This window comes from Amblyomma maculatum, chromosome 4 (genome assembly GCF_055883805.1).
Source record: "Amblyomma maculatum isolate TAMU_Amacu chromosome 4, ASM5588380v1, whole genome shotgun sequence".
Lineage (NCBI taxonomy): Eukaryota > Metazoa > Arthropoda > Arachnida > Ixodida > Ixodidae > Amblyomma > Amblyomma maculatum.
The window spans coordinates 179,065,396-179,089,789 of record NC_139347.1 but is presented as its reverse complement, the minus strand read 5'-3'; the positions used below and the strand labels follow the sequence as shown (position 1 = coordinate 179,089,789).

The 24,394-nt window shown below is 46.7% G+C and overlaps 1 protein-coding gene, 1 non-coding gene and 4 pseudogenes across 2 annotated transcripts; 5 read left to right on the top strand and 1 right to left on the bottom strand.

The window, feature by feature from the left end:
* Positions 1 to 6,329: 6,329 nt before the first annotated feature.
* Positions 6,330 to 7,539, top strand: LOC146193593 (uncharacterized; annotated as a pseudogene).
* A 1,775-nt stretch (positions 7,540 to 9,314) lies between these two features.
* LOC146193592 (uncharacterized) lies at positions 9,315 to 10,412 on the top strand (annotated as a pseudogene).
* Positions 10,413 to 11,800: 1,388 nt separating this feature from the next.
* Positions 11,801 to 14,994, bottom strand: LOC146193591 (uncharacterized). Its single transcript, XM_084600115.1, has 3 exons — positions 14,637 to 14,994; positions 13,588 to 13,661; positions 11,801 to 13,230 (listed from the first exon to the last, which is right to left on the bottom strand). Exons 1-3 carry the CDS (start codon positions 14,883 to 14,885, stop codon positions 12,102 to 12,104), a joined length of 1,452 nt encoding a protein of 483 aa, XP_084456241.1. The 5' UTR covers positions 14,886 to 14,994; the 3' UTR covers positions 11,801 to 12,101.
* Positions 14,995 to 17,103: 2,109 nt separating this feature from the next.
* On the top strand, positions 17,104 to 18,604 carry LOC146193590 (uncharacterized; annotated as a pseudogene).
* A 37-nt stretch (positions 18,605 to 18,641) lies between these two features.
* On the top strand, positions 18,642 to 18,762 carry TRNAL-CAA (transfer RNA leucine (anticodon CAA)). The gene is made up of 2 exons: positions 18,642 to 18,679; positions 18,717 to 18,762. It is a non-coding gene; the product is annotated as a tRNA-Leu (tRNA).
* A 128-nt stretch (positions 18,763 to 18,890) lies between these two features.
* On the top strand, positions 18,891 to 20,088 carry LOC146193588 (uncharacterized; annotated as a pseudogene).
* The last annotated feature ends 4,306 nt before the right edge of the window (positions 20,089 to 24,394 follow it).

Below are 24,394 nucleotides of genomic sequence, written 5' to 3'. Positions count from 1 at the left end.
CCATAGACGAGTACAGATTGGCGTAATGAGATTGGCGGTAGGGAAAAACAGACGTTCCACCAGTGACGAAGGACGAGGTCAAGAAAGCACTAGAAACTATGAAAAGGGGGAAATCAGCTGGAGAGGATCAGTTAACTACAGATTTGCTGAAGGACGGGGGGATATTGTGCTAGAAAAACTGGCCACCCTGTATACGCAGTGCCTGGTGTCATCGACGGTACCGGAACCATGGAAGAATGCAAACATTATCCTCATTCACAAGAAAGGGGACTCTAAGGACCTTAAAAATTACAGACCAATCAGCTTACTCTCTGTTACGTATAAGGTATTTACTAAGGTAATCGCTAATAGAATCAGGACAACCTTAGACTGCAATCAAGCAAAGGATCAAGCAGGGTTTCGGAAACGATATTCTACTATCGATCATATCCATACCATCAATCAGGTGATAGAAAAATGCTCGGATATAACCAGCCCTTATACATAGCATTCATTGATTACGAAAAAGCATTCGACTCAGTTGAAACCTCTGCGGTGATGCAGGCATTGCGAAATCAGGGGGTAGACGAGCCGTACGTGAAAGTTCTGGAAGATATATATAGTGGCTGCACAGCAACCATAGTTCTGCATAAACAAAGTAACAAAATTCCCATAAAGAAAGGTGTTAGGCAAGGAGACACAATCTCCCCAGTACTATTCACAGCTTGTTTAGAGGAAGTATTCAGAGACTTGGAATGGGAGCAGTTAGGGATAAGGGTAGATGGAGAACACCTCAGTAATCTGCGATTTGCTGATGACATTGCCTTGCTAAGCAACTCGGGGGATGAACTGCAAATAATGATTGATGACCTAGACAGGAAAAGTAGAAAGGTAGGCTTGAAAATCAATATGCAGAAGACTAAGGTAATGTTCAACAGCCTCGGGAAGGAAGAGCAGTTTACATTGGGTAGCGAAATACTGGAAGTAGTAGGCGAATATGTCTACTTAGGACAGGTAGTAACCGCAGATCCGGACCACGAAAAGGAAATAACAAGAAGAATACAATTGGGATGGAGCGCATTTGGCAAGCACTCGCAGATTATGACTAGCAGCTTACCGGTATCGCTCAAGAGGAAAGTATACAACAGTTGCATCTTGCAGTGTAGTGCAGCAACTAAAATCAGGCTAGAACAGTGTCAGGATGGCCGAGCATTCTACTTCCGGCCACCGTAGTGAACGGTCGCAGAATCATGTGCTCCAGCGGAGCGGCGATAGCGGCCCTTTCCAGCCGCGGAAACAGGCTTGACGACATGGACTATAGGGAGTATCAGATTATTCTGCCAACTTTGCCCACCAGACGCGTTGTTTTTAACACGCTTTTTTTTTGCACGGCGATGTGCGAGTCAGGCCATACAGGGTCGAGGATTTCCGCGACGCCCTCGTCAAGGCTGGTGCGCTCCCCGACGTTGTGGCGTTGGGGGAGTATCAGATCAACCATGTTTGGGCGGTCACGTTAAGCAGCACAGAAGCAACGAAGAAATTGGCGGCTTTCAAGGAACTCGAAGTTAAGGGACGCCGTTGCCTTATTATCGATCCCGAAGACCAACAGGTGAAGCTGCGACATCACTGGATGTTGCACGGTGTGGGAGACGACGACATCCGGACGGCTTTCGCTGCGATTGGGAATGTGACCGAGGTGACCCGGGAAAGGTGGAGAGTTCAAGGCGTCAAGGAGAAGGGGTCCACCACGAGGACTGTGCTCCTGAAATTGAAACCCGGCATTAAGGTCGACGACTTACCCCACCAGCTGCGAGTTGCCGGAGACCTAGCCCTTGTCGTGGTGCCTGGGCGAGCGATGCAGTGCCTGCGCTGCCGCGGTAACGGTCACGTTCGACGTGAATGTAAGGTACCGCGTTGTCCAAAATGTAGACGCTACGGACATGACGAGGCTGCCTGTGTGCTTCGTACGCTTCGGCCGCGGGACATGGAACTGCGGAACGGTCGGCGGAGCTCACCATGGACGTGGTCGAGGCGGAGGAGGCGGCGAAGGGTGCCGGAGAGGTGCGAACGCAGACACGGGTGACTGATTCGTCGGTGGACTCGGCAGAAAGCGGCAATGCTGCGAGGGATGTGGGGAGAGCGGACTCTGCACCTGAGCTCCCTAGCAATGAGGAAGGCACGTCACTTGAGCCGGCAAACGTTATGGAACAGGATAATGGGGAGGTTAAGTTAAGTGGAGAAATATGGGAGAGGCCTTCGCCCTGCAGTGGGTATAATCAGGCTGATGATGATGATGATGATGAATGGGGAGGGCACTCGGACACCAGCGGTGTTCGTAAGCAAGGCGTCCCAGCCCCAGCCAAGCGATCCCACACACAGTCCGAACCCGAAGGTAACCAGGCGTCAGCCCCCAGCGTTGAGGAGCCACCAGCAAAAACGGGGCAATCCCGGCGGTCCACGCTACGTCTGCGGCCAAACATTTCATCAGAGAGACGGGCAGCGGATAAAGTGCCCCCGCTGCCGGGTCAGCCGCTCGCCCCGGACGGGGATGGATCCAACGACGGCGTCTAGCAACGCGCTAGACGGGAAAGGTAAGCACCATGCTTTCGGTCTCTTCACCCTTGATGAAAATGGCGCCCGAAACCACCTTAAGAGTAGCCACGTTAAATGTCAGGGGATTGGCAGGCAAAAAGAAGCAGAGCCAGGTGCACCGGCTCTTAATTGACCACGATATTGACGTGCTTGCCGTGCAAGAAACTAAGGCTGACGGGGAGGAAGAGACCGGGAGCATGGTGCGACATTTCATGGCTAGATTTTACGCCATTGTTAGCCACGCAGTTGGGACATCGGCCGGGTGTGTATTGCTTGTCAAAAAGCTGCCTGGTCTGGTTGTAAAGGGCTACTCCTCATGCTCTTCTGGACGGTGTGTAGTGGCTGATTGTGTATACAGCGGTGTTGAGTGGCGCATTATTTGTGTGTACTCTCCTAACTGTGTGGAGGAAAGAACAGTGTTTTTCGAGAATGTTATGCAGCAGTTAAGTACGGAAAGGCAGGTAGTATTGCTGGGCGATTTTAACTGTGTACTGAATGCTCGAGACAAAACCAGCACACGCGGATTCAGAGACAAGAACACTGAAATGTTATGCCAGTTAATAAGCGAATGGAATATGGAGGATGTGGCTGATTGCTTGGAAGGACCGCGTGCCGTTCAGTACACGCACTTCCAAGGTTCTAGCCACGCGCGTCTGGACAGAATTTACGCGTCGCTGGATTTGATTCATTCATGCAATGAATACCGAGTTGTGCCTATGACATTCACGGATCACTGTTTGGTGCAATGCTTATTCGGCACCAAAAAACGAAGCAATGCATTTAGCCGGGAGTTATGGAAATTGAACAATAAATTGCTTAATGATGATGCCTTTAGACGCGTGGTATTGATTGAATTGATTCAAGTGAGGCCAGGGACATTGCTCGAAATCTGTAAACAGTGGGAGTTGTGCAAGGAACAGATTAAAATTAAAGCCATTGACAGATCAAGTTGCCTGGTGTACGAGAAGAAAATTACAGAAACCCAGCTTAAGGCTTTGCTTGCAAAACTACACGAACAGGAATGTAAGGCACCCGGCAGATGGATAGAGAATATTCGAAAAATAAAAGAACAGATTAACTTGATAGAAGAAGACAGATACCAAGGAGCGTTAGTGCGTGCAAGAGCGGAAAAATTGGCCATGGATGAGACGCCGACAAAAAGATCGTTGGGAATAGAAAAAGCAAATGCAATGCGAAATCACGTCGCAGAGGTAGATTGGGCAGGACGCACAGAAACCGATAACGAAGGAATCGCGAAAGCTTTCCGGGAGTATTATGAAGATCTATTTTCGTCCCGAGAAGTTTATTTGGACCGTTTTAAAGAATCCTTTCTTGACGCGATGCCAAAAATTGACGAGGAACAAAAATAAAGACTGGAGCGGCCAATAAGTGAAAAAGAAGTGCAGCAGGCAATAGAAAATTTAAACCCAGGGAAATCACCCGGGCCTGATGGCCTGAGGGCGGCTTTTCATAAAGCGTTCAAGGAACAGCTATCTCCTTTGTTGTGTGCCTTATTTAATGAAGCGTATGAACTGAAGGCACTGCCTGCGTCTTTCGGATCATCGCACACAGTACTTATTCCGAAAACTGACCAACCAGATAAGCTTAGGCAGTTGTCGTCTTACAGGCCCATTGCTCTGACAAAAGTTGATTACAAGATTTATATGAAGGTGCTTGCTGACAGACTACAAACGGTTATATGCGAACTAGTGGGCCCTCACCAAACGTGCGGTATCAAAGGGCGATCTATCTTTCAGAACATTCACAAAGCGAGAAGTGTGCTCGAATGCTGCGATGCAACTCATGCATGTGTTGGGTTACTGCAGTTGGACTTGGAGAAAGCTTTTGATTGTGTGGCACATACTATTCTGTTCCGTATATTAGACTATGTTAATGTCGGCTCTGTTATTCGAGAGGGAGTGGCTTTGGCGTACCGTAACTGCACTACGAGATTAATTGTCAATAAGTCACTGGGGGCCCCCATCAACGTACGACGTTCGGTGCGCCAAGGTTGCCCTCTCAGCCCTCTTTTGTTCGGCATTTATATTGAAACGTTGTGTTTAAGCATCCTACAAAACAATGACATTGATGGTTTTCGACTACAGGAGTCAGAAGACAAATTGGTGGCTTACGCAGACGACGTTGCGGTTTTTTGTGTAAATAAGGAGAGTATAAAGAGGACAGTGGATGTGGTAAAACATTTTAGCAAAGTCACAGGGAGTAAAGTTAACTGGGGTAAGTGCTTGGGATTTTGGCACGGAGAATGGCAGCTGACCCCCGACACTTTCGCTAATGTTTTGTGGGTTACAACGCCTGCAAAGTACTTGGGTGTGCCCTTGAAATTTTACAAGGAAATCGAGCCATACTGGCTAGAGCAGGTCAAAGAAACCAGTGAAAAAGCGGAGAAATGGAAAAGCGCTCAATTATCAATATTTGCAAGAGCCGCAGTTTGCAACCTGTTTTTAATTAGTAAGTTATGGTATGTTATGCAAGTGTTGCATTGCTCCCGTGTAAATGTGCAAAAATTGCATCGAGTTTTTGCGGTGTTTGTTTGGGCCTCGAGTTGTTAGAGGTGCAGTCGGACAAATTTGTTCCGGCAGGTGAAGCATGGGGGGCTCGGTCTGGGTCATTTGTTTGTGCGACAGATTGTCAACCGGTTTATGTTTTTTAGGGATGCCAGCGATCCATTCCTGCGCACAGGGTGTCAACAAAGACTTGGTCGAGCGTTGCCTGATTTCGTAGTTTTTACTCAATGTATGCCTGGTTCTCCGTTCGGATTCTTTAGGGAAATTGTTTTGAGCGTGAAATTCTTAAGCGCACGCTTTTCGAAAGAGTATTTAAGTAATGTTAACAGGAGAACAATATACAAGGATGTTTGTGAAGTGGTGTTCCCGGTGCCTTGTACCGAGCTTTATACTATGGAGGCACAGGAAGTAATGTATTAAAACGCGTAAAGAAAATGCAAGTTGCTCCAGGAGCTAAAACGTTTTTCTTTATGCTACATACCGGTACTTTGAGTGTAAAATTATTTATGGAGGAGAAGGGTATGTTCCTACCGTGGGGGGCCCAATGTCTCATCTGCAAACAGCCAGAGACAATAGATCACGTGTTTTTGCATTGCTGGGAGGGGGTATATTTGTGTGATGTTCTGCAAAGGACAATAAAATACAGTTGCCACTTGATTCCTATGGCATTAGGTATTTGCCATTGGATAACCACGATGATATGCCGTTAGGCCAGGTTATGTTAATGTGCCTCCACAGTATATGGCGCGCACGAATGGCTGGTTATCACTGCGATCCAGATGCACGGCCAGCCCGCATGTATTTCCGTGAAAGTGTGCAGCGATGGCTCGACGTGCTTAAATTGCAACCATGTGCTCCTGAGTGGCTGTCAAAGCTGGAACCTTTGACGGTGCTCAAGGAATTTTAACATGACAATGCCTGCCTCTCACTGGGTGTTAGGCAACGCTAGCTACCTTTGTGTACATATATTATTCCTTTTTTCCTGTTGTTTTGAGTTCCAGTGCGGTGTATTTGTGTCAAAGCCAGGCAATAAAGAAAAAAAAAGTCAGGATGGCCGAGTGGTCTCAGGCGCCAGACTCAAGGTTTAGTACTTTGCTCGCTATGCGAACGAACCGAGGCTTCTGGTTCATGGATGTGGGAGTGGGTTCGAATCCCACTTCTGACACATTTATTTTTGCCGTACTTTGAGAATGTAGTGTAGTACAGCAACTAAAAGAGTGCACTTCCGGCTTCGCTAGCGAACGGACGTGTGCATCATGGGCTCCGTAGGAGCGGTTACAGCGGCCCAAATGGGTCGCGGAAACAGGTTTTCTTGCTCAGGTGACCAAGCTTACGAAGTTATTTTGCCCCGGCTTCCAACAGGTCGTATTGTATGTAATACTCTTTTTTGCACGCCGATGTGAGAGCGAGACCATACAAGGTCGAGAATTTTCGCGACGCACTGGCTCAGTTGGGACTGCTCCCCGAGGTTATCGCCTTGGGGGCGTACCAAATGAATCACGTTTTGGCCATTACGTTCAAGAGTGACGATGGAATGAAGCAGCTGCTGTCTTGCCGTGAACTAGCCGTGAAAGACCGTCGGTGCATTGTTGTTGACCCTGGTGACCAGGATGTTAGAATGAAAATCCACTGGATTTTATACAACGTTCCCGATGAAGATGTGCGGACTGCCCTGGCTCCCTACGGCACAGTCACAGAAATTGCCAAGGAACGCTGGCGCGTACAAGGCGTGCTGGACAAAGGCTCCTCAACACGGTCAGTGTCCTTGAAGTTGAAGCCTGGTGTGACAATTGATGATTTGCCGCACCAGCTGCGCATTGCTGGAGAACAGGTTCTCATAGTCATTTCCGGCAGAGCTCCACTTTGCCTGAGGTGCCATACCACAGGACATGTCCGACGAGAGTGCAAAGTTCCTCGTTGTACGCTATGCCGCCGCTTCGGACATCTTGAAACTGAATGTGTCAAGACCTATGCAAATGTCACAGGGTCTATAACAAGGCAAGACGCCTCGGAGCTCGTCATGGACGAGGTTGAAGCCGAGGAAGCTGCGAGTACCGAATCGAGCAAACCGCAGTCAAATGCCAAGGATACGGATGACACTGGGGGCGGGGCAGTAAAGTGTAGTGAAGACCGCGCCTCTGAGCCTGCTCAGGCAGGTGCAGCGGAGACTTGTGGGGCATCAGATCGAGAAGGCAGCCATGGCACTATAAGCATGAGAGAAAATGCCGCAGTTACCGAAGGAGGTATGGACTACGACCAATCATCCACGAACGTGGAACCAACAAAGAGGACCCATGACAAGGCCTGTGTTGAAGATTCGTGTCTTTCTACCCCAAGCGCCGACGAACCACCTCCCAAAACACCAGGACAGCGTCGGGCGACGCTTCGCCCGAAGCCCAACATCCCGCCGGACAGAAAGCCGGCGACGACTACACCGACGTAGGAAAAATGGCTCGCCCCGAATTGACTCAAGGACGAGGGGAGACTCACGACGGGTCTGCCAGCGAGTGTGTGCTGACGTTCAGTCAGTACACGCCGGACGACCCGCACACCTCTCGAGTGGACTCCACATTTCGTAAGCGAGAACGTTTCCTGTATTCCTCATCGGTGTATAATTCGCAACTTTAACAGACGGTGCCGCCGCCGCGCGGTGAACGCTCGAAACCATACACCGATGATCAAATTGCTGGCAGACGCGGCGTTCGTGCAGCAAGGGCTCGTCGCGTGGTGCAATACCCGCGTTCTTCGTCCCATGTGTACGCCTGCATGCTTTGAATTCTTGCCGACAGCAGTTCGCCAAAATGGGCAAACTTAAATACAAAAGCAATAGGATGTGCTCGGTGCCCCAGAGCACGAATCGCACTGTGAGGGGCGACGTAAGCCTCCACGCGTTTCCTTCGGACGTGCGCATGAAGAAAACGTGGGCAGCGAAGCTTCGGATTGGAAAAACCGTCACGCAAGCCATGACAGTCTGCAGCCAACATTTCGCGCCGGAAGATTTCTTCTGGGGCACCATAGGTAAGCATGCATTTTGCAACGTTTGCGGCCTTCCTAAACGGAGACCGTACCTGAGTAACAATGTACGAACGTTAATAGCGTGTTTGCTGCAGCGTATCACTTGCATGCGTTTGAAGATTTGTTTAAATGTACTTTTTATTTTTGCTTCGTTTTTAAAATTTGCCAGCAAATATGAACACTAAGCAGGCGCTGTGTATGCAGAAGACAGACAGGTTGTTTCACTGAAATAGAATTAGATACGGACAACTGCGTTTTTAATTGGCTGCATTTCTGCTGAGCTTTAAATTATACATCGCGGTTTTGTACTTGAGCATGTCTTAAAAAAAAAAAAAGACATGCGAAACGGCCCAGACATTCTGCTCCTAGGGAGCGTTATCCTAGCATGCTTTTGCCTCTCGATATTCATGCCAACAAAAGTGTGCATGGTCTGCTAGCGTAATTAGAGTGCGCGCGTTTAGCCATTTCTTTATCTCTGATAACCAGACACATGGACTCCCTCCAAAAGGCGTCTCAAGAAGACTGCCATCCCTTCGAGACGCCTGCCCGTACGGACTCATGACCGCGACAATGAAGGGGCAAAACAGGCATCGCATGAACGAGCACTGCGAGCCTCTGGGAGAGCTGCAGCAAAAAGTGAGTGCTTCTACAAAGAGATGCCCCTTGCATTGTGTGCCAACCTATGCCTGAAATGTATACCTTTCGCTTCAATCTAAAATGCCTCATTCTTTACTTACCAGGTGCGTTTGTTTAGCTAGATAAAAAACGGTGAGTTCCCTTTTGTTACAAGTTGTTGCTCAACTGAATGAATTTTGCAGGCCTTGGCACCAAACCACCGAGTGGAAGTGGCTCTTGCTGCATGCCAATGTCATCAGTGGCAACATCCCAGGATTGCACAGACACCAGTGCAGCATGTGTAAGTATAAGTTGTCTTGTTACTGACTGTTAGTGAAGGTGATAGCTAACTGGTTGATGAACTGTGTGAGCAGCTTAACAAATCAAGCTGCAAACAACCTGCATAAGCGAGACATAGATGTAGGTTAGAATTAGATTAGGCAGACTTTCATGTACTGCCAGATGTTTGTGCCATATTAAGTTACTTGCATCTGGTGTGGAATATTATTACTGTAGTGTAAACTTTCAGGGAAATTTGGTTCTGTGCAGCATGCATGAAACAAGCATTTACGATTAGCTTCCCTTTTCATGCAGGATGCATCAGAGGCTACAAACAGTGTTCAAGCAGGAACAGCGGATCTCTTAGCTGTGCAGCATACAGCTGAGAGTCTCGTCTGCCTGGATGCAAGACGTACTGAACTTGCAGGGCTGGAAAATGTGGCTGTTCAAGCACTGCTGCAGCTCAACCAAAACTCTACTGGGCTACGTTCCACAGGTGTCCAAGTAGACACCAGTTCTGTTCCAATGAAAAAAGGTTTTCTTGATCTCTTTTTGACAGACAGTGCTGTAAGGGCGTTTACAGGTGTAGAAAGCTTTCACCTTCTGCTCACCATATCTGAACAAGTTGCTAAAGAAGACACTATGCAAACTGAGAAAAGTGTGCTGAAGAGAGTTATACTCGTTCTGGTGCGGCTGAAGACTTTCCTGTCTTTTAAATGCCTTGCAGTTTTGTTAGGTACTTCGGAGGCCACTGTGCATAGGTATTTCTACGGGACGTTGCGCACCATGGCTGCTGTGCTTGAGGCGGCCATTCCATGGCCAAGCAAGGAAGAAATTAGTGAGAATGAGCCGCATTGTTTTGCTGCTTATAAAGATGTAAGAATAGTGCTAGACTGCACAGAGGTGGAAATAGAAAAATCACATTGTGCCTCGTGCCGAATCCTTACATACTCTCATTACAAAGGCAAAAACACATTGAAAGTAATGATAGGTGTGTCTCCAGGTGGCCTAATCTCCTTTGTAGGCGACGCTTTTGGGGGACGTGCCTCTGATAAAGCCTGTGTCGAAGACTCCGATATTCTTGGAAAACTAGAGCCATTTAAAGATGACATAATGGTAGATAAAGGATTCAATATTGAGGACAAAGGGCATTGGCGTCATTCAGCCACCTTTTCTCCGTAACCAGGCTCAGTTTTCTGCAGAAGATGCTGCCAAGACAGTGCAGATAGCAAGGGCGAGAGTTCATGTTGAGCGTGCCATACAGCGCTTAAAGCTTTTTAGAGTATTGAAAGGTCCCATGCCTTGGGAGATGCTGGCTGTTGCTGATGAAGCAATGATTGTAATTACTGGTATTGTTAATATGTCTGCACCAATACTGGCAGAAAAGAGATTCCAGACTGCGTAATCCTTGATTTTTTAGAGACATCACTGTGAATCTTGACTTCAAATCACTACAAAGTGTTGATATCCTAATACATACACATTTGCTACACGTGTGTAAGTCCATTTTTACATGAAGCTTATACAGTCCGTTCAGTCGAAAAGCCACCGCCATAGCCAGACGTGGGGAGCAGTCAACCCAATACAGTCTCTAGGCTTAGCAGTACACCCAACATACTTGCTAGCAACATACTAGCATTTCTTGAATCTAACCCAGCATTGTAGTGTGTTTGAACTTGCTGCTTGTAATGTGTGGTATATTCCTATTGCTAACTACATGTTTTACTGCACTGTAGCTCCATGCCCATCATGTATAATATTGTGTCAATTTGATAATGTGTTTGCTTTTTTTCATCTTTTCATTTAATTGCATTGTTGTACCATGGATCCTTATGCATTTATGTAAGCATATTATTTTGTTTGAAAATTATTATCCACTCACCCCCATATCAAATGTGTAATGGGGAAGGTCCTTAGTGTACTTAAATATTCCTAGTTATGTCTGTTTTAATGCAAGGTATGCAATTAAGAAGAGAAAAGAAAAAGGAATATGGCTTTCTTTGAAACATGTGGTCTATATACAGTGGCGTCGCTAGGGTCATCCGCACCCCATGTGAAGGCATAGCCCCCCCCCCCCCCCCCCTCATCTTCGCCTTCGAAGCACATGATCGCAACTTCCTTTCTACCTTGTCTGTTCTTATGATTTGCTTTGAAGTCAAGGTCGCTCTGCAGCCAACAACGCAGTGTGAGTGAAGTGGCATTTCTTTTCTTATTGAATCTTAGACGCAGCGATTGTGCCCAACGACTGATAATTCAGCAAAACATCATATCAAAAGAACATATTTCCAAAAAATGCAGAAACACTAGCATGGGTAGGTTGAGAGGAAATTCACTGAGCAAGCACCTTAAGACAGCTGATTGCCCAGTATGAGACCACGCGCTGTAGTTGGATCCCAAGCAGAGCCTTTAACACGCCACATGCATAGGTGAAAGCCTTCTACACAGTTAACTTTTCATTTTATTTATTCAATATTTTTCAAACAACATTACAGTGCTGAAAGGGATAAGTAGCCAAAAAGCCAGATTAAAGGCTTGACTTGGGCTATGCACTCTGGTGAAGCGGCTGTGACAGCAAATATGTTGCGGCGAAGTAGTGAGGGACGACTGACACAGCAAATTACATATCTCATGGGTACTGCAAAAAACATTCGCGATATATATAAGAAAAAGCACTCTGAGATACTTATGCAACAAACTAAATCGTAGAAAAGCAGAAACATGATCAATAAGCACTCAAAATTTATTTAAATGGAGAAAATACACAGACGCAACAATGCATCTAGATATATGGTTGAAGAAATTAGCAAGGAACAATGGCGCATTAAAATTGTATGCACACATGGTTGATCAAACATAGGAGTAATACAAGAGAAATTGAACTTGAGAGATAACATAGTGATACATTTTAAAGCACCTGTTAATCCAAAGACAACTGCAAACTGTTTAATAATTTGGGAATCCTAAATCAAAGCATCTGATACCCATACTTTGTTCGGCAATGTGGTATGCTCCAAACTTCAGTGAAGTGTATGGAATAGGGTTTAAGGCATTTTAGTTGAGCATTGTCATCACCCCCCTCGTGACACCACTGAGTCTTTACTCTCTGCGCTTTGCAAGGTGGGGCAAATAGTGGGCAAAGTACACGTACTGGAGTTGTCTGATGAGTCCATCAATGAATGTAGCATCCTTTTTGACAGGAATGACTAATGACTCTATCTTACTGTAAACAATAAAATGAGCCTCCTCAAGTCCTAAAAGGAATAGTCCAAGCTGAACTTGTGAATAGTAGGCATGCATTGGCCGTAGGCTGTGGTTTTCTTTCCCGCTGATGATGTACGGAACCTTCTTTTCCTTGATGAGGTCAACAGCTTTGCTGGCCTTTCCAAGCACTGGACTTTTTACTTCCAATAGAATCTCTGGCTTGCCATTAACGAAAACAACCCCATCCGGGCTGTACCCCAACCATGGTAGCACAGGGTTTATAACTAAACCTAAGGTAGCTACAGTACCGCTAGATTTCAGAGCATATTCTTCAAGTGCTGGCTTTTCGCAAGCCTTTCCATAACGTGTTGCGTCGTTACCTTTGAAGTTAGAGCATAACATTGTTGCAATCTTTTGGTGCCAGTCACGTTCCTCGCTAGGAACAAATCTGTACAATGAGTGGCATTTGCTTCCTGTGATGCGCAGCACTCTCTCCCTCATCCATTTTGAATTATCTTGCATTGCTGTACTTGTGCAAATATCAAGCGCTTCGTTCAGGGTCACAGTGACAAAATTCTTGTAAAATGTAACCTCATTGTTCGGCAGGTCATCCATGGTGGCTTTGTAAATGGTTAGCTTTGTGACATCTTTAAAAGCAACACCGTGGAAGAGCAAACGCTCATATTCCTCAGCATTCTTAATTGAAGCCAAGTGCTCCATCAAGAGCATTGACTCCAAGCCAGAGTCTTCACATGAAAAACTTTGTTGTTCTTGACTAGTAGTATCTCTCAATACGTTGCCTCGGCCTTTCTGGTGGAGGGCAAGAGTGCTATTTGGTGCAGCAGCAATAAGCTTCTTTCTAATATCTTGAAGCTTAGCTTCCTCCAAGCACAATCTAGGCTGTGAGCGCACATGGCAGAGGTCTTTTATCTTTTTCGGCCCATACAAAGGCGTCTCCTTGAGCTTGCCCCACGCTTGAGTCACATCGGTTCCTGTGAGCGTTTCCAGGTTTTGGATGCCAGTCCTGTGAAGAAAAATTACTTCCAAGTTATATACCTTTTCACAAGACACATGAATGCTGAAGCATGACATGATATATGATAATCCACATATCTTGAAGTGCCAGCTGAATTTGCTAGTATTTAGAAAAGCTGTCATTAACAAACTGAGATATTCAGTTTAAAGTTATGACTGAATGAAAACTATGGCAGATAATATAAGCACAGCAGAGCACTCGAGGAATGAACTGTATTAGTGACATAATTTGAATGTTGCAGTCACTGAAATTATTTTTATTCCAGTGTAGCATCATACAGACGTTTAAATATAACTTCATGTTCTTTTACACTATGAACATACAGTCTGAGTTTTGTACTTTTACCTGTGAACAAACAGCAGCAGAGCAATCATGTGCTTGCATCTCGTCGACTTGCCTGCTTTGCACGTACAGTGACCCTGGAAAGAACAAACATGATCATCCATTTGTACATTACTCGAAGGAGGTTTTCAGGAAATTGAGACCATTGTCTCTGTACATGCCCATTTGCCAAAATAAAGTGTCTTCTTTCTTTCAATTGAGTACATCATGAGTGCTGGCTGCACCATGTTCTGCATTTAATTCACTGTGGCCAGTCTGAGAATGATTACTTTCACAGAAGCATGCATAGTAGAGGATATGCACTCAGGATTTCTACAAGCAGAATTCAAGCAACACAAATCCAGGCAGATTTCTTCAAAATAAAAATGATCTGACAATGCGTTCAGTAGTCACAACCGAATGACTTGCATGCTGGCTCTGATGCACGCATTCTGTACATCAGAATGTACCAGTTTCTGTACGCGTTTTTTTTTTTTTTTGGTCCCGAATCTTTCAGTCTTATAAGACGCCGTAGTAGAGGGCTTATGATTGCATCAACACTGACTGGCTGCACTCGTATTGCGCAGCAAATATGCGTTTTCGCATTTGCCCCTCCTGAAATGGGCCAACGCAGTCTGAGCAGAAATGGCAATCTCGCGCTTAGTCGTTGAATACGCAGACAGCAGCAAACGAATGTAGAATATGTTAATTAGGCAGTAATGCAAAATGTAACACATGAACCGGCGGGATCAACCGGTGACTTCTCGGAAACAGTACGCATGCTTTTGCTCGAGTGCAGCAAGTGCTCACACCGCACACGAGGACAGTCGCAATGACGGCGGTTGTGCATAACAACCAACATTTCTGCTAGCTCGACTTTTGGCATGTGTTATAATAGAGCGAAAAGAAGGCACTCCACCACCAAAAGTGGCATTAGTTAGAGGCGTTCGTGATTCGGGATAATCTGCTATTCTGCTGCCGAGCGCGCAACTTTTCGCGGCGATCACATAACGGCGGCAGCGAGCACATTACACTCGACAGTTATAGTAAAGAAAAAAAAAATGCACGCTTACCTGTATTGTGTTCTGTGTGCACAATTGAAACCAGAGTTCGTGCGGCTTCTGGCGTGGATGTGATGTCTGTACACAGAGTCCTTGGACTGTAACAGTAGTGGCCGAAGAAGCTTTTATGCCGCAGCAGATAACGTGGCCGGCATTCAATACCTCTTCACCTTCAACAAGGCAGCGCAGTCTAGTTTCTGCGCTCCCAATGTGGGCTATTATACACCCTAACGATAACGAGTTCACAAATGGGAAAGCCATGTCCGTAAACGACGCACTTATCACAGCAGACAAAGCGACTCCTTCTCCCACCTTAGCTGTCGCCACGCCGCGCCTTGCACCCGATCATCATTTCGCAGCCATATTGGAATTGCGGTGGCGCCCCCTATAGGTCGTGAAAGTTGCGAATACGGTAGAAGGTGAACACCGAGCGGTTTGGTTATCTTGTGTTTCTCAACGAAATGGCAGCTCAACCTGAAGCAACACTTCGATTTGCTACGCTTAATGTAAGAGGCCTTGCAGCGAGGCGACGTCAGTATCAACTGAGTCGCCTCATGCTGGACAACGATTTGGACGTGATAGCAGTGCAAGAGACTAAGATCGAAAGTGAAGCTCAGACAAACCGCATGGTCGAACCATTTAGAAATCGGTACAGTGTATGTGTATGCCATTCTGTTGGTACATCGGGAGGGTGTGCTATCTTCATCCGCAATTCTTTAGGTATTGTTGAAGAATCTGTTGTAGTGTGTAATACTGGACGTTTTGTTATGTGCGATTTTTCATATCTTGATTTACAGTGGCGCGTACTGTGTGTGTATGCCGCAAATAAGGAAAATGAGCGCAAAGCATTCTTTAAAAATATTGAACCTTATTTGAACTCTACCAGATATACGATCCTTCTTGGGGATTTCAATTGCGTGTGTATGCCCGAGGACAGAGCTACTAACGCGATCATTCGGGATCAAAGTTCGCTGCTTTTGAGCTCAATCGTCCAAAAGCACAATCTCGAAGACGTTGGGAGTGCTATGTCAGAAGGAATCCGTCCTCAGTTCACGCACTTCCAACAAGCCAGCCACGCACGACTCGAAAGAGCTTATGTGTCGGCTATCTTGGTGCCAATGATTAGTGAATACTTGGTTAAAAGCATCGCATTCAGCGACCATTGCATGGTGATGTTTACAGTAGGAACTAAGCCCAAGAGGTCTAATTTCAACTGGAACCTTTGGAAACTAAATGTAAAGCTGCTTAGTGATGAAAGTTTCGCGCGTACAGTACAAGAAAAACTTGATAGTTTGTTTATGGGCGACAATAGGGACGTTATAGAGAAATGGGAGCGTTTCAAAGAAGAAATAAAAATGAGCGCAATCGAAAGAGCGTGTGCACTACGACATAACGAGAAAACGGTGGATAAAAAACTTCAAAGCCAATTAAATTCATTTCTGCGGCTAGAAAACGCACAGCCAGGCCAGTTTGCATCAGAAATAAAATAAACAAAAAATAGACTAGAATTGATAGATAAAGAAAAATACAAAGGTGCTATCATACGCGCACGCGCAGAGCGGTTGTGGCTAGGTGAGTCGCCAACAAAGCGGTCCCTATGTGACGAAAAACGATACGCCGTCAAGAATGAGATTAAAGAGATAGTCTACGAGGGAAAAATAACTCGCGGTTTCAAGACTATTCAGCACGCGTTTGTTGAATATTATGAAGAACTGCTGGGTCACGAGGCAAACTTGCAAGAAGGCTTTGAGTCAGAATTTTTGTCGCTGTTGCCAATACTAGGGGATGAAGTTAAGCTTAACCTAGAGGCACCCATTAGCTTTATTGAAATCGAGCGTGCTATTGACGAGTTGAGCTCTGGAAAGGCACCGGGACCAGACGGGCTTGGCGCAGCTTTCTACAAAGCCTTCAAGAGTGATATGGCGTATGTGTTGCACCGAATAATTCAAGAAATGTATGAAACCCACTTGATGCCTCCGTCTTTCCGAAAAACCCACATTGTTCTCATACCGAAGAGTGACGATCCCACCAGGCGACAATCAGTAAAAGCTTATAGGCCCATAAGTCTCACAAATGTAGACTATAAAATTTTCATGAAGGTTTTAGGACGAAGATTGCAGAATGTAATAAAGTCTATTGTTGGCCCGCACCAAACGTGCGGAATAAAAGGTCGAACGATACATACAAACATTCATGTAGCACGCAGTATTCTAGAATGTTGTGATTTATTTGAGAAACCTGTAGCCATGTTGCAATTAGACATGGAAAAAGCCTTTGACCGCGTTAGTCACCATATCTTGTTTTCTATCCTTGAACATGTGAATGTTGGCCGCGTTCTTTTTGATGGTGTTAAAATGGCATATGCTGGTTGTACGGCAAACATCATTATTAATAAGCAACTCAGTGAAAGCATTACTGTTCGTTCTTCAGTTAGACAAGGATGCCCTTTGTCGCCGTTGTTGTTTGCCCTGTATCTCGAACTATTCTGTCTAAAAATTATGTCAAATGAGAATGTGCATGGCTTTGCGATATTGTCCACTGAAGTTAAAATTCTTTCTTACGCGGATGACATTGCAATCTTCTGCGCAGATAAAGATAGCGTAACAGAAGCAGTGAAAGAGGCGACTAGGTTTTGCAAAGTCTCAGGAAGCGTAATAAACTGGGAAAGTGCTTCGGCTTTTGGCATGGTAGCTGGGAATCTGCGCCTATCATGCACGAAGGCTTTCAGTGGGCAATGTCACCTGTTAAATATTTGGGAGTTCCGCTAAACGATTATAAAGAACCAGCAAAGTACTGGGAAGCAGAAATTGAACTTGCGCGTGAAAATACGCGCAAATGGGGTGGCCGAGATTTTTCTATTTTTACTAGAGCCACAGTATGCAACCTGTTTCTAGTGGCCAAATATTTGGTACGTGCTTCAGGTATTGTGTATGTCACGAACAAGTGTCCAGCGATTGCACCGAGTGTTTGCCGTGTTTATTTGGGGGTCGAGTTGGGAGAGGACAAGCCGCACAAATCTCTTTCGATCTGTGAAAAGCGGCGGCCTGGGTTTGACTCATTTGTTCGTTAGGCAACTTCTGTCGAGATTTATGTTCCTTCGGGACCAAAAAGACACTTTCTTGCGGACAGTAATGCAACTGTTGCTGGGTGAGACACTGTCAGACTTCGTTGTATCATCCAGCCCTGTTAGACACATGAGGGTCAGAGGTTTTCTCTGGGAGGTTGTTCGAGCTTTTAAATTTTTGAAAGTTCGCTTTTCAGTGCAGTACCTTACTGAAGTATTGAGGAAAGAACTTTACAAAGCACTCATTGATACTGTGTTGCCTGTTCCTGTCTACCGGGCCATGTAGAGTGTAGGTCAAGGTAAAAATGAGCTGAAAAGAGTAAAGAGGATGCCTGTGCGGGCCTCGGTTAAAACATTCTTTTTTCAGTTGCACAGTGGCACTCTACCAGTGAAGCCCTGGCTTCAAGAGAAGGGTATTTTTGTTCCATTTTCCGTAAATTGCCTAATTTGTAGAACACCGGAGACGATAGATCACATGTTCCTTCACTGTACAGACTCGGTATTTCATTGGGACATCTTACAACGAACGGTTAAAAAGTTGCTCCCGATATCGCCATACGGAATACGATTTCTACCTCTAGAGAGTGGGGACGACATACCATATGACATGTTCATGCTTCTCAGCCTACACAGTATTTGGAGAAATCGAATGGCTTTCAGGCATGCAGACGTGACTGTACTCCCCGTCAGGGAGTACTTTATCGAAAGCATGTCTTATATAAGAGATGTGCTTAGGGCCCAAAATGAGCCCCCCCGAGTGGTTGTCAGTAATGGACGACCTTGTACAGCTTAAACGCTTTTAATCCTGTGGCGTGAGCGAGGCAGATTTCCGCTCGCGCCTTTTACTTCTCAAGTGATGTAGATGCTGTACAGATGTGTTTTGTTTTGTGTTATATTCCAATGTGGTAATAAAGAAAAAAAAAGTGCAGCAACTAAAATCCGGCTAGAACCGTGTCAGGATGGCCGAGTGGTCTAAGGCGCCAGACTCAAGGTTTTGTACTTTGCTCGCTATGCGAACGAACCGAGGCTTCTGGTCCACGGATGTGGGCGTGGGTTCGAATCCCACTTGTGACACATTTATTTTTGCCGTACTTCGAGAATGCAGTGTAGTGCAGCAACTAAAATCAGGCTAGAACAGTGTCAGGATGGGCGAGTGGTGGGGAGTGCACTTCCGGCTTTGCTAGCGAGCGGACGTGTGTGAAATGAGCTCCGTCGGAGCGGCTTCAGCGGCCCAGCAGGGCCGCGGTAACAGGTCTTGGGCCGCTGATTCTTCAGCAGGGGGTAAATACCAGGTAGTTTTACCGAGTTTGCTTACAGGGCGTTTTGTTGTGAACACAGTTTTTTTTTGCACTGTGATATCAGGGCCCGCCATTACCGGGTGGAAGATTTCCGCGATGCGTTCGCGCAATTATCGCTCCTACCGGAAGTCATCGCCATCGGAGCCTATAGGATGAGCCATGTGTGGGCGGTTACTTTCAAGGATGAAGACGCCGTGAAGAAAATTGTCAGTTCTGGTGAGCTGGTGGTGAAAAAGTGTCGGTGTCTTGTCATCAACCCAGCTAACCAGGCTGTACGCATGAAAGTGCACTGGCTTTTACACAGTATTCCGGACGAAGACGTCAAGCTCGCATTTGCAGTATTTGGCAAGGTCACCGACGTCGCCCGCGAGCGGTGGCGCGTGCAGGACATGGTGGACAAATGGTCGACTACACGACATGTGACCCTGAATCTGAAGCCGGGAGTTAAGCTCGACGACATCCCCCACCAGGTGAGCCTCACCGGTGAGCTGGCCCTTGTGGTCGTGCCAGGGAGAGCTCCGCTCTGCCTACGCTGCCGTGGCACCGGCCACATTCGCCGGGAGTGCCGTATACCAAGGTGTGGTGCCTGCCGACGGTTCGGTCACGAGGAGGGCCAGTGCGAGCGGACCTACGCAAAAGTGACAGGGCCGTGAACGCTCAGGACGCATCCGCCTTGTTCATGGACGAGACGGATATGGAAGAGACATCTTCCGCTGCAACTGAGAACGCTGCGGGTGAGAGGGAGACTGCCCTGGGGGTGGCGCCTCAGGAGAAAACCGTGGTTGAGGCGGATATCACCACACGTCAACCAGCGCCTCACCAGGACGTCGGGCTCGAGTCGGAGGGCGAGGCGAAATCTTCAGTCGGCACTGAGGCTCCTTGCATTCCTCCAGATTCTGAGGGCATTGACATTCTTCCCGGTGCGGCTACCTTGGTGGCCGGAAAACGCCCCCACGACGTCGTTGACAGCGGGACGCTTCAACAGGATCACAGCGGGGGAGACGGACCGCCGCCCAAAACTCCAGGTTTGAGGCGGTCTACCCTGAAGCCGCGGCCGAACATTTTGGTCGATTCAAGGCAGGCGGGGAAACCGCCTCCATAGTTTGCTGTGCAAAGTGTGATTTTGGGCTAAGGGTATTGGGGTGTGGCGCGAGGGCAGCCACCATTTTATAAGGCGTTTCTTTTCTTTTCGATATAACGATCAGAATAAGTGAAGCACTGCGTGTAGCATCTATTAACGTGAGAGGCCTTGGAGGAAGAAGGCGACAGTGTCAGCTGAGTCGCCTTCTTCTAGATAACGACCTACATGTAGTCGCCGTGCAAGAATCGAAAATTGAGTCAAGTTGCTAGAGACCGAATGGTGTCCGCTTTCCGTACGCATTTTGATGCATGTGTCTGCCATTCTGTAGGTACCTCTGGTGGTTGTGTACTTCTTCTTCGCAATAATCTTGGTATTATGGTACAGTCGATTTTTTCGTGTCAAAGCGGCCGTCTCCTTGTCGTTGATTTTTTTCCCTGCGGCCTTGATTTGCGAGTTATTTGTGTATATGCACCAAACGCAGAGACTGAGCGAAAATTATTTTTTGAAGGATTGGAGTCATATTTAAACAGTGACAAAGTGATAATCCTACTGGGCGATTTCAATTGCGTGTGCGCGTCAGATCGCGTCAAAACGTCAATTGTACGTGATAAAAGTGCTGATGTTTTGAATGAAATCGTCCATAGCCATTATTTAGAAGATATTGGAAGATTATTCACTAATGGCACCTATACGCAGTATACCCATTTTCAGGGCAACAGCCATGCTCGATTAGACAGATTGTATATCGCAGCTGAACTTGTACCACTTTGCACCTTGTACGAAGTTAGACCTGTGGCTTTCAGTGATCATGCCTTAGTGATTGCAACCTTTGGAAGAAAACAAAGAAAGAATCGGTTTAATTGGCATTTATGGAAACTTAATAATAAGTTGTTGTTGGACGAGAGCTTTTTTAACGAAACAGATGAAGAATTAAACATATTACTTACAGCGAAACCGTTGAGCTTCGCTGCAAAATGGGAGGATTTTAAGGAGGGGGTGAAGATGAGAGCGATTGAAAAAAGCACGAAATTAATATACTCAGAGAAGCAAAAAGAAGCAGAGCTTCGTAAGCAGCTCGAATTTCTGACGTGTATAAAAAACGCCCAACCAGGCGCATGCTTTAATGAGATCAGGGGTGTTAAAGCCCAGCTTGAAAAAATGGACACAGATAAGTATAGTGCGGCAGTTATTCGGGCGCGGACGGAACAACTGTGGGCTGGGGAAACACCAACAAAGCGTGCGTTATCAGACGAGAAACGATACGCGTGCCGAAAGGAAATACGAGAATTAAGAACTAGCACAGGTATTTAGGCGGACAGTAGTGTAATCAAGAACGCAATCTGTGATCATTTCGCAGATATGCTTTGTCAGTCGCGAAAAACTGAGCGGGGCTTCTATAGTGAATTCCTTCCACTTATGCCGAAACTTGAGGAAGAAGTTAAAACACGGCTTGAGCAGCCGATTTCCGTGAAAGAAATTGCGGATGCAATAGATTCCCTGCCAGCAGGTAAAGCCCCTGGCCCTGACGGACTGGGTGCCGCTTTCTACAAAGTGTTCAAACCTGCAATAGCCCAGGCTCTGCTGAAGGTTGTTGACGAAAGCTATGAGAAAAAACGTGTTCCGCTGTCTTTCACAACATCCCACATAGTGCTTATTCCTAAAACCGATGACCCTGATAAGCGCCTGTTGGTGGGGTCTTATCGCCCGATAAGCCTCACCAACGTCGACTACAAAATTTTCATGAAGGTGCTAGCGAAAATATTGCAGGGTGTTATAACAACGCTCGTAGGCACACACCAAACATGCGGCATAAAAGGGCGAAGTATCTCCACTAACATACACGTGGCACGATCCATACTAGAATGCTGTGAATCATTTGATGACCGAGCGGCTATGATACAACTAGACCTGGCAAAAGCCTTTGACCGCCTTTCTCACGATGTTCTGTTTGCCGTATTAGATCATGCAAATGTCGGCAGAATAATATTAGAGGGCGTTAGAATGGCATACAAAAACTGTACCACACGGATTGTTGCGAATGGAGAACTCACTGAAAGCCTCCAAGTGCGATCATCTGTGAGGCAGGGTTGTCCACTGTCGCCATTGTTATTCGCAGCCTACCTTGAGCCGCTTTGCTTAGCCATCCGGAATAATGAATGCATAACGGGCTTCACACTACAATAAGTGCAGGTGAAAATTGTGGTATCGCGAAGTGTTATCAAAGCTGCGGAACTACTTCGCCTCAGCCACGCTCTCTCCGCTCACCCTTGCCACTGTGATAAGGTGGCTTATTAAAGCGCGCTGCACCAGCCACCGCAGCGAATTTCTTTCGCTTCCGTTATGACGGAATAAAGCCGTTCCTGTCTGAGCTATGCGGCCTCAGTTGTCTTGCCTAAAACACGACATAATGGCGACGAGGATGGCGAATCTCTGCCGGTGTTACGCCCACTGAAGACTTTCGGCTCCAGACCAAGAACTGTAGCATCTACAGCAACGGGAACGCCTTCGCATTGACTACTTTCGGGCAAGTTGAGCATTTTGATGATTCTACAACTGATTGGCTTTCGTATGAAGAGCGTTTAGAAGCATATTTGCGTGCTAACAAGGTTCCGGAAGACTTAAAAGTAGACGTGCTCCTGAGTTTGATCGGACCGCAAACTTACGCCCTTCTCAAGTCACTGACTATTCCGGATAAGCCCTCGTCTAAGCCCTATGCAACGCTCATAACGCTACTTCGCAATCACTTGTCTCCGAAGCCGTAGGTCATCGGCGAAAGAGCAAAATTTCACCGCCGGTCACAGAAAGAAACTGAAACCATATCGGAGTTCGTGGCCGAGATAAGACACTTTGCTCAGACATGCGACTTCGGCGAGTTGTTGGATCAGTCACTGCGCGACCGATTTGTCTCCGGGTTGCAGCGCGTCGACATCCGACGGCATTTATTTGCCGAAGATAATGCCCTAACTTTCCAAAAAGCTGTCGAGCGTGCCTTGTCTTTTGAAGCAGCAGTGCGAAATGCGACAGAAGCGCACGTAGTGCACGGAAGGAATGCCGATATACACAAAATGCCTAGCTCAAGGCCAACTCCCGAAGCAAAGACGGTAGCATGCTATCGATGCGGTTCGCCCAAGCATGGAGCAGCATCTTGTCCGCATTCGCAAGCAACTTGTTATAAGTGCCAAAAGAAGGGACACATTCAACGAGTTTGCACAAGTCGTCCGCGACGTGTGAAAACGCTCACAGTAAGCTCATTCAACAGGCAAGCAAAACTTACTCTTAATGACATTACTTTAGACACACGTGCAGTGCCTTTTATGGTGACAGTCAAAGTTAACAGTGTACCGTTACAGATGAAGCTGGACACCGGAGCTGCTGTCTCGATAATTTCACGCAACCACTGCAGGAGGCTTTTTCCAGATTTGCAACCGCAACGAACCAGTCTTCGACTACGCACGTACACGGGTGAAGTAATCAAGCCCATTGGAGTGCTTGAAGTCAACGTGGAAACGAACGGCCAAAAGCAGCGCCTACCGCTCTACCTGGTGCCACAAGACGGACGCTCACTTCTGGGACGGGAGTGGCTACAAAAGATTCGGTTTGACTGGAGCCGTATCTGGGAGCTGAACGCCGTTAGGAGTTTTCCTTGTGCGACCGAAGAGTCGTCGGAGAAACTTCAGGCCTTGCTACGAAAGTATACGCAACTGTTCAGCGAAGACTTGGGCAAGATAAATGGTGAGAAAGCTACTCTTTATTTCAAAGACAATCAAGAGCCTAGATTTTTGAAGGCAAGGACTGTGCCATTCGCATTACGTCCGCAGTAGAACAGGAACTTGTGAAGCTAGAAAAGCTTGGCGTTATCTCACCAGTGGCTAGCAGCAAGTTTGCTACGCCGGTTGTGCCGGTCATTAAAGCTGATGGCTCGATAAGACTGTGCGGTGACTACAAGGTCACCCTGAATCCAATTCTAGACACTGAGCATTATCCGCTTCCAAGAGCAGACGAGCTTTTTGCAATCCTTGCGGGAGGAAAGAAGTTCTCGAAACTTGACCTCAACAGAGCATACCAGCAGGTAGAAATGGACGAACGGTCGAAAGAATACTTGACGCTAAATACACACAAAGGGTTGTACGTCGTCAACCGCCTACCTTTTGGCATAGCATCAGCTCCTGCAATATTTCAAAGGATAATGGATAACATGCTCGAAGGACTCGAAGGGGTTGCATGTTACATTGATGATATCCTCGTAACGGGAAAGACTGATGAAGAGCACCTGCGTAACCTCGAAGCTGTTCTGAAAAGCTTGTCAGAAAGAGGCGTTAAGGTGAAG